At 49.6% G+C, this 10,344-nt stretch overlaps 2 protein-coding genes across 2 annotated transcripts in view; both read right to left on the reverse strand.

The window, feature by feature from the left end:
* Positions 1 to 8,705, reverse strand: part of ATOX1 (antioxidant 1 copper chaperone) — a 12,573-nt gene extending 3,868 nt beyond the window's left edge. Inside the window, exons 1-2 of the mRNA XM_055086859.1 lie at positions 8,637 to 8,705; positions 2,643 to 2,715 (exon numbers count right to left, since the gene is read on the reverse strand). Coding sequence (XP_054942834.1) covers positions 2,643 to 2,715; positions 8,637 to 8,642 — 79 coding nt within the window. The 5' untranslated portion in view covers positions 8,643 to 8,705. The remainder of the gene's footprint in view (positions 1 to 2,642; positions 2,716 to 8,636) is intronic.
* On the reverse strand, positions 11 to 2,715 carry LOC112064827 (60S ribosomal protein L27a). Its single transcript, XM_028493382.2, is given in 2 exon segments — positions 11 to 2,444; positions 2,643 to 2,715. A coding segment is annotated over 1 exon segment (702 nt). The 5' UTR covers positions 1,110 to 2,444; positions 2,643 to 2,715; the 3' UTR covers positions 11 to 407.
* Positions 8,706 to 10,344: the final 1,639 nt, after the last annotated feature.

Genomic DNA, 10,344 nt, shown 5'->3' on the forward strand with positions numbered 1-10,344 from the left:
GGCTGAGTAATATTCCATTGTATATATGTGCCACATCTTCTTTATCCATTCATCTGTCGATGGACACTTAGGTTGCTTCCATGTCCTGGCTATTGTAAATAGAGCTGCAATGAACATTGTGGCACATGACTCTTTTTGAATTATGGTTTTCTCAGGATATATGCCCAGTAGTTGGATTGCTGGGTCATATGGTAGTTCTATTTGTAGTGTTTTGAGGAACCTCCATACTGTTCTCCATAGTGGCTGTATCAGGGGCCGGTTTTATGCAAGACAGTTTTTCGGGCGATGGGGAACGGCAGATGAAGCTTCGCTCACTCGCCCGCTGCTGACCTCCTGCTCTGTGGGCTGGGCTGGGGAGCGGGTGGTGTCAGGGACCCCTGCTTTCATGAATCTCCCACCATGTAGCTTCAAGCTGCCAGGACACAAGCCCCACCCACACCCTTAATCTTCTCCTCAGCTCTCCTGCTGAAGAATTTGGACTTCCCGATGACAGCCTGCTTTGGGAGCTTCCCCTCCCCCAGAACTCTGCAGTAACCCGATCGCACCACATCAATGACAGAAGCAGCTCCAGTCTTGTTCTTGGCAGCATTTACCCGTGTCTGCTCGCTGACCAAGGTCCACAATTTATCAAGGTTGACGGCTGGGCAGAAGCTCTAGCTCCTCTTTGAGGGGTAATGCCTAATACCAACTTTCCCAAAGCATCCTGGGTGATATTTGTCAAAGTTGATCCTGTGGTGATGCATGCCCCCAGCATTACCGCGGCCTCCCGGGTGCTTCCAGTGTTTGCTGATGCAGCCGTGGCCGTGGCTCAGGTGGCCCCTAAGTTTCCGGGTCTTCCTTAGTCTGGATGGCATGTTGGCGGCCGAGATAAAAGAGGAAGGCCTCTGCAAAGTCTCGCGGGCTATTGAGCACAGGGGCCTAGCACACTTTAAATGTTCACAGATTTTGCAAAACTGCCCTCCGAAAGGGCTGTGCCCAGTTGAAGCCCCTCGGTGGCATAGGGGAATAGGTACAAATAGGTCTTCTTGAAACAACAGAGGGAGAATCCCAGGCCTGGCTTCACCACTGACTGGCTGGGTCCTGCCCATCACAGGCCTCAGGTTCCCCATCGGTACATGAAGGAGTTGGGGTCAGCCAGCCCCTGTGGGCTCTCCAGTTCAAGTATGCCACTGGTCTGTGATTCCTCAGGCCCAGCACTGCTCATCTGTGGCCCCGACTAACTCAGAAAACCCTTCTGACCCTTCTTAAGAGGCCACCCCAAGTGGGGATAGTAGTGAAAGAGGGAGAGATACCTGCCCAAGCTCAAAGGCAGATCCTCAGGCACCAGTGAAGGGGCCTGAAGAAGCACACGGCACGGGATTTAGTCCTACCCTTTGACTCTGTACCTAATGGATACCAGGGAGAGGGCAATGTATCCTGGCTGCACTCCGGGTTTTGTCTTTTGGTTCAGAAGTGTCCCCCTCCTCTTTGGAGCAAATATTCTGGTGGCATTATAGAGCTGGAAGACAGTCTGGCATCATCTGACCCAGTGGATTTCAAGCTGTGTTTCTGGCAGCCCAGGTCCCTGGACAGGTGTCCTGGAGCCAGCAAGAGTGAAAGCAGGCCCTCCCTCACTTCATGCAGTGCTTGTATAGAGAGGCTTGTGAGCAGAGTTACACTGTTAAAGCATCCACAGCAAAGCTGAGAGGCTGACTTTCCCATACTGTAGCTGGGGAAAGCCAGGCCCCCGGAGAGGAGGCCAAGGTCACATGGCAAGTCAGAAGCCAGGTTCTTTTCACTGTTTCAGATTCTTTTACAGTTCAGATTCCAGTTTACAGTCTAGAAACCAGCCATGGACTCACTGTGGGACACTGGGCAAGTCACTTCCCCTCCTGGGGCCTGGTGTCAACATCCCCATTCCACAGACGGAAAGTACAGCTCAGAGGACAGTGTTAAGTGCTAACAAGATGACATCCACATGAAAGCCCTTTGAAAACTGGGTGTTACTATTATCCAGGGTTAAAAGACTGACTGCCCCAGCACTACCAGAACTCTGATCACAGCTCTGTCATTACTTCACGGAGCCCCAGGACCAGGCCTCAGCCCTCTCTGGGCCTCAGTTTCCCCAGATGAGAATTGAGGGGACTGGAGGAGATTAATAGTTTTCTAAATACACCCAAAAGAGGTGCTTTAGGAGTTCTGCACAGGACTGATCCAAAGTTTATTTCTTAAAATGTTACAGCTTCTAAAAATCTTAAAAGAAAATGACACTCAAATGTGTCACATAACAAAAGTTATCACACTGGAGATGAATGTGATCACCAACATACTAAGTAGTACTGCCAGGGCTCCACAGGGCCAAATCCCAGCTCTGCCACTACTGGCTGTGTGATCCCAAAAGGTTACTTAACCTCTCTGAACTTCAGTTCCCTCCTGCTTGAAATGGAGATGGTCAAAGCAGCTACCTGAAATGGTCAGGGTGAGGATTAAATGATGTGATCCACGGAAGCCACGAAGCAGAGTACTTGGCATATGCTAAGTACTCAATACGTTTTGGTGTTACTGTTATCAGCTTAAACTCAAGCTTCTCCTGCCCCATGCCTACATGCATTTAATATAAGTGTATCTGTCCCCCCACCCCCATCTGAGGGCCACGCACTCACCTCCCAGCTTGTTGAGGACCCGAGTGACTGCATTAGAGCAGCCTTCACAGGTCATGTCCACGGAGAACTCGTGCTTCTGAAACAAAGGAGACCATAAGCCAAGTCCTGCAGAGGGGCCCCAGGGGCCCCATGCCCCACTAGCATGCAGGCCCACTCGGGGGCCAAGACGCAGGGCAGAGAGAAAGGCAAGATCCGGCTTTCATCAGACTCCCCAGTAGCCTGTTTCTGAGCCCCACTCTGTTAAACTGTACAGTAACTAAGGGTTTCTATATCTCACAGGTGGTTGTGTTGAAGGACAGAATCCCTCGAAACCCTTTAGCGGCGTCTGGGACACGCGAGAAGGATCACCTGGGAAGGTAGTTTAAGATGTTGGTTTCTAGTCTCACCTTCAAAGCCCTGATTCTTCAGCTATGGGGTTGTCTCAGGATCACTAATAACTCTAATGTGGGTGGGCCCCATGCTCTGAGCAGTGCTGATCTGGTGGTCTTAATTATGCATTAAAAGATCACTCTCAGCATGAGACTCACCTGGGAGCTTATAAAAACTGTAGGTTCCAAGGGGAGAAAGCGGGAGGTGGCAAGCGTGGGATGAATTGGGAGATTGGGATTAACATATGTATACTAATATGTATAAAATGGACAACCAATAAGAACCTGCTGTATAAAAACAAACAAACAAACAAAAACTATAGGTTCTGGTCAGCAAGCCAGAGGGCTGAGGCATCTATTATGGTCAATAAGCTTCCCTGGTGACTCTGAAATGGTCAGTAAACTTCCCTGGAGACCACTGCTGCCATCCAAGTGCTTCAGAGGCGGCACCTGAATCCTGGGAAGGGAGAGGATTTGCCTGGGCTCCCAGTGAGCTGAATCTGAGCCAGTAAGGGAACCCAGGCTCCTGGACTCTCCATGCGGGCTCAACATCCTACAGTCTCCAGGATATCTAACAAACCAAGGGCCTGAAGGCAAGCTCCCAGAAGATGAGGCTTTGTTCAGTTCACTGCTGCATCCCCAATACTCGGAACAGCGAGTGCCTGGCACAGAGTAGGGGCTTAACACATTTTGTTGAGTGAATGGATGATTGACACAGCTGGTTGAACAACCCTGGGTCCTTCCTTTGCTTTCAAACAAAGGTTTCTTATACCAATACTTCCTTTATTTTAAATCTCTGGAAATGAGACCTGGCTTCAGATCCCAGCTCTGGCACTTAGTAGCTCTGTGTGGCCATGAGTAAGTTACTTAACTCCTTTGTGCCTTGGTTTCTATATCTGCAAAATGGGGATGAAAGTCCCTCTCCAGGCCGGTGAATGGGACGAACACAAGATTTTAAGTGTGATAGCCAGCATGCAAGATGGCCCAGTGATCTCTGCCTCCTGGTATTTATGCCCTTGAGTAGTCCTATCCCACAATGTCTCAGGGTTGGCCTGTGTGTCCAGTAGAATACGGCTGAAGTGACGTTAGGTGACCTTGGAGGCTAACGCATAAAAGACATTGTGGTTTCTGCCTTACTCTCTCTGGGATCCTTCACTCTGGAGGAAGCTGGCTGCCATGTCCTAAGGACCCTCTGGCAACCCTATGGAGAGGTGCACATGGTGAGGAGATGAGCCCTCCAGCCAACAGCCATATGAGGGAGCCAGCTTGGAAGCAGATCCTCCTTCAGAGGACCACAGCCCTGGACAACATCTTCACTGCAGCTTCCATGAGAGACCCTGAGCCAGAAATACCAGCTAATCTGCTTCCAGATTCCTGACTCTCAGAAACTATAAGTTAATAAATATTTGTTGTCTCAAACCACTAAGTTTTGGGGGTAATTACTCAGAAATAATAGTTAATTCATATGTTAGGTAAAGAGATTGGAGCCTAGTAGTAGGTTCCACTGGGGTAAAAAGTTGGCTTATCGGGGGAATTTTCTGGTGGTCCAGTGGTTAGGACTCTGTGCTCTCACTGCTGAGAGCCCAGGCTCAATCCCTGGCCAGGGAACTAAGGGGAACTAAAATGTCACAAGCCACTCAGCGCGGCGAAAAAAATTCTTGAAAAAGTTAGCTATCGGATTATTAGTATTACTTTGTTCCACTTCCATTTTTTCTGTCCCTTTAAAAAACTATGGCTACGTTTTCCATGGAGCTTTTCAAATCTCTTACCTCAACTGGAAATCTGGGCACAGCAGTGTATCTTGCTAGAAGACCTCAGGCAAAATCCCTGCCCTTAGGGGCCCCAATCCTCTTATCTATACCAAAAGGGCATTAGCCAATTCAGTTTCCTCAGCCTCAGTGCATAGAAGAATCACAGGGGTACTTGGTGACTGGGCAGCTCTGCAGGCAGCTGCCTCAGTGAGCTCTGTAGCTCTGGGTGGGCCCTGTGACTCTCCATTTTTAACGCACTGAGGAGAAACAGAGGGGTAAGACCACACACTTGAGAAACATTGGTCTAAATGGCTTCTCAGGCTCTTTCCAAGTCTCAAACCACCTTTGGGTCTGGGTTATCATCATGCTGTACAGGGGAAACTGAGGCCAAGAGTTAAGCAGTTTGGTTTTTCGGAGCTGAATTACATAACCATCATTACAAACATCATGACACAACCAGAAGACCACTATTTTATCGAGGCCAAATCTGCAAAACCTGCCTTAAAGAAAACGGTTAGTCTTTCTTTTTTTCTAAACACCTCTGATCCCTTCAGCTCGTTTTGTGACTATTCAACAACAACCACAGCAAATTCTGGAAATAAGGATTTCTAGTGAGGATTCCATAATCTTGTCTTTAACGGGTGGTTCTCAGAACAACGGTATCAGCATCACCCAGGAGCTTGCCAGACTGCAGACTCTCAGGTCCCACCCCAGGCCTCCTGAATCAGAATCCTTTTTTTTCTTTTGTTTTTCCAGAATCCTCATTTTTAACAAGACACCCAGCATATTCCTGCCTACATTACAGTTTGAGATGCTGCTCTAGCACACAAACTGGCAAACTACAGCTTGCCTGCCACCTGGTTTTATAAAGTTTTACTAGAACACAGCTAAGCTCATTCATTTACTTTCACACTAGAATGGCAGAGTTGAGAAGTTGTAACAGACCACATGGTTCATGGAGCCTTAGGTATTCACTATCTCGCCCTTTAAGAAAAAGTTTGCTGATTCCTGCTCTAGAATAACTGGTAATCAAGATTCATCAGTGGTTGGTACCTGTACACCCATCAAAAGCTTTAATGGGTTTGTAAGACCAACATAAAACCCAAATCTAATGAGTGCCCACTATGTGAAATGCTCTTTATATAGTATCTCAGTCCTTACCCAGCCTGGAAAGGGAGCTAGTCACCGTACTATACTTAGGAGAAAACTTGAGGTTCCAGGGGTTAACTAAGCCACCCACAGTCCTGTGGTGGGTATGCGCTGAGGCTGGGATGTGAACTCAGGCTTTCCTGGCTCCAGGGACACCTTGCTGGTTCTGGACCAGCAAGTGGGGCTGCTACCCCCCACAATGATGACTCTTAGCAGGAGACCTGAGATGGGGACACCTTGTGAAGGAGCCCAAGTTTTTGCTGCCCGAGGACCTGAAGTCAACAGATCTCTAAAGCTTTCTGTTGTTGGCTATAGAGAGCGGGTCTCCTTCCATCCTGCACGGTACAGAGGTCAGAAGCCAGCAGATGGCTTCCGCTGGGCAATCGTTACAATTCAGTCCTGTCCTCCTCCACCTCTGAGTTGCAAAAGTAAATACGGGGTTGTGGAAAGTCTCCTTCCTGCGCAGAGTAATCCTGTCTTTACAGAGAATCCCAAGGCCGGCCCCACCACCGAATGCTTGACTTTGCACAGTTCCAACTCCTCAGAGCCTCTGCTCTGTCACCTACAAAACGGGTCCTGTAACGTAGAGGAAAAAGCCCAGTCATCTGTGCAATGCTTTAACAGAATCTCAGAACTGGAAGGGTGGGAATGGAACGGGGTCATACTATCCAGACCCCTGCCAGAGACGAAATGCTTTCTCAAATATCCGAGGCATTCAGTTTTTGAACACCCTGATGATTGGGAATTTACTATTATTAGAGTGCCTACTATGTGCCAGGCACTGTGCATGCATGTCCTCGTTTAATCGTCACAACAACACCATAAGGTAGGCATTATTATTATCCCTTCTTGACAGATGAGGTTAGGTCACTCACTCAGAGTGACACAGCTAGTGAATAGCAGGGCCTAGGCCTACCCAAGCCTAAACTTGTAGCCACTGTGGTCCTTGTTAACACAGGGTTGAAACCTGCCTGCCTACAGTTCTACCAATTTGTCCTAGGTCTACACAAGACCTACCATTTCTTCGGAACTAACTATGTCAGTGGCTGAGCTACATATTTTACTGGCATTTTTCCCGTTACTACTAACGACAGCCCTGTGAGGTCAGTTTTTACCCCCATTTTACACTGAGGAAATCAAGGCACAAAGAGGTAAAACAGCTTGTCTGAGGTCACGCAGCTGGCAAGGGGGCGGGGTAGGGCACAGATTTTTCAAAGAGGTTTCTGAGATTCCCAGTGTTTTGTGCGAGAAACCTCTCAGGTGACACATTAATCCCTTTCCAGTTTTGGTGTGAGTCTCCTTCAGCTGTTCATCTCGTGGTATACGGCCAAGTGCCGTCTTCATTCGGATCATCCACTCTGGTGGGTCTTTTGTTCGTCAAAATTCCCAAAAGTGAACATAGAATAGAGCCATCTTCAAGCTGGCCTTTCCCTCACCGCCATCCCCCACAAAAGGCCAGTAGCCTCTCCGCCATCCCAGTCCCAGAGTGATTAATGCTGTCCCTCTGACATTGCCACAGGCAGATTTGCTCAACTGGGAGGGCTGATCCTGTCAGGTTCTTTGTCCATACTTTGTGTTGTCTGGGGATTTGTCTCAAGGCACCTGGCAAGACCCAAGGGAAATGACACCTGAGATGTTTGTGGCCTGGCCCAGGGGGCCTCTGGCTCACCTGTCAGCTCCCCAAAGCTAGGCTGCTAAGACACAGGGTGTCTGTGGGACACCTCTGGGTACCCACTTGGAGCAAGGCCAGAAAACCAGGCACCCTGGGGGAAAGTGCTAAACACCACGACTCCAGCCAATAGCCCTGGGATGCACCTGGGATCAGAGCTTCCTCCCAGGCCGGTATGACTACTTTTGTTGGACATGTATCATGTGGTGAGGTCAGGAGAGACTGGGCCCCTGAAGATAAGGGGCTTAATCCTGGCTGCACCCATCTCCCAACACCACCTTGAATAAATTACCGGGATTTTAATGTTTGTTTGTTTGTTTTTATCTGCAAAAGGCCTTAATCTTTTACCTACAAAATGAGGCCATAAATCTTATCATGTATATTGGATGATAAGAATGAGTGAGCGGCTCATCCCTCCCCAGACTCTGCCACTGAGCAACTGGCGACTTTGAGCAGGTCCCTGAACCTCTCTGTAGCTCACGGGTTCAGGTTCATAAAGTGACCTGTAGAAAAGGTTAAAAGCACTGTCTCCATTCAGTGTGGCCCAGCGCTGACCCGAAACTCAGACACAGTGGGCAGAGGAAGGGAAGACAAACACGGATCTCTGAACTCCTGCCCTGTCCAGGAGGTAACCGTCACCCCAAGCCCCTCTTTCAGGCCAGCTCCGCGGGAAGGGGCATCCACGTGGGAGACGCAGGGACTAGTCATCCCAGTTCCGGATCGCCACCGACTCCCTGTGTGACCTCCAGCGACTCTCTGCCCCTCGCTGGGTCTCAGTTTCCCCGTCTTTGCAGAGAAGCTTTAGGCTTGTAATCGCTCGGAGGCCTTGCAGCTTCGATGTTCTGAAGCCTGACTGCCAGATAAAACTCCCTTGGGATCCGATTTTCGAGAGGGTCACAGAAGCTGGGGGCTGGGTGGGGAGGAGTGAGAAGAGGGGCGACAAGTCCGGCCGCGGCCTGAGCCCTTCAAGAGGGACCTCTGGCCAAAAGGCGGTGCAGCCGAGGCGCAAGCCGGAGGCCGCGGGTCTGCGCGGGGCGGGGACGGCGCGACAACTTACCGGCATGACTGAGGAGCTGGCTGCGGGGACGGCGGCGGCGGCGCTGCTTCCCCTGGCTCTGAGCGCGCACGCCGGTGCGCTTCCGGGTGTGCACAAGGGCGGGAACCGCCCTCTGGCCCCGGCCCCGCCCACTCTGGTCCCGCGGGCTGGCAGCTGCCTGAAGACCGTAGGCCTCCCCGCCTCTTTCCGGCCGGGACGGGGCCACTGGAGCCCCGCCACGACTAAGCTAGGCGGTGGGCGGGATGTTAGGCGAACCTGCCTTGCTTGTTAGCCATTTTTAGAACTCCTGCTCTGCGTCAAGCTTGTATTAGGGGCCTGGGAATACTGACCCCCCCGCCCCGGCTGTGAACAGGACAAACTCCACCCCCCACCGCCATCCCTCCCTCCCTAGAGGGACAATCTCAGTTACTCGCTCAGTCAGTATTTGTTGATTGCCAACCATGGGCCGGCACTGTGCTAGGAATCCAAGATGCAGTAGTGGAAAAGACAGAGCCTTAGTAGGGAGCCAGGGAAGCAGGCGATGATAATGCAAGTGCTAAAGGAACTGTGTCTTTGGAGCAAAGAAAGGATCTCTAACTCAGACTGGAGAGGGTGGGGCGGTTCATGAAGAGAGGAGGCTTCCAGAGGAGGAAGTCTTCGTTCATCTGAAGATGGAAGATGGGCCAGTTGGGAAGGAAGGAGACAGAACAGCATGTAAAAGTTGAAAGACATTAGAGGACATGCCTTGGGAGGCAGAGATATTCAGATTGAGGGGCAGGCACAGAGAGAGATGGAGAAACGAAGCTGCAAAGAGAGGAGACCCACAGATGCTCTAGGACACTTACAAAGAGGTTTACCAAGACCCAGAACTTCAGACGCGCGCGCGCGCGCACACACACACACACACACACACACACACACACACACACACACAACCAGGCTGGTTCTGTCCTGGTAATATTCAAGGGGCTCCCTCCAAGTTAATAGCTTCAAAGATCTCTCATCACTAGAACTGACTGGAGAGCTTGTTAAAAACTCAGATTTGTAGTCCTTTCATTAGATACACTGTCCCTTAATTTCCAGGTGTATTTTTAGTCTGCATCCTCCTTCTGGTTTGGGGAACCACGTTGAGGAAAACTATAGTCTTTTTTTTTTTTGGCCCAGCAGCGAGGCATGCAGAATCTTAGTTCCAGGGATCAAACCCATGCCCCCTGCAGTGGAAGCGCAGATTCTTAACCACTGGATGGCCAGGGAAGTCCCAAACTATAGTCTTAACACATACATGAAACCTTTTTGAGAAAGTGTGCTGGTTGTTGATTTATTGTCTCTTAGCTCCAATTCACCCTTTTTTTTTTAAAGAGCTCATTCATGTAATTTTATTTGTTTTTTGAATTTTATTTTATTTTTTATACAGCAGGTTCTTATTAGTTATCTATTTTATACATATAGTGTGTATACGTCATCAAAATCTCCCAATTTATCCCACCACCACCACCACCGCCCCCAGCCACTTTCCCCCTTTGGTGTCCATACGTTTGTTCTCTACATCTGTGTCTCTGTTTCTGCCCTGCAAACCTGTTCATCTGTACCATTTTTCTAGGTTCCACATATATGCATTAATATACGATATTTGTTTTTCTCTTTCTGACTTACCTCATTCTGTATGACAGTCTCTAGATCCATCCACATCTCTACAAATGACCCAATCTCGTTCCTTTTTATGGCTGGG

The sequence above is a fragment of the Physeter macrocephalus genome, chromosome 8 (genome assembly GCF_002837175.3).
Source record: "Physeter macrocephalus isolate SW-GA chromosome 8, ASM283717v5, whole genome shotgun sequence".
NCBI classification, from domain to species: Eukaryota; Metazoa; Chordata; class Mammalia; order Artiodactyla; family Physeteridae; genus Physeter; species Physeter macrocephalus.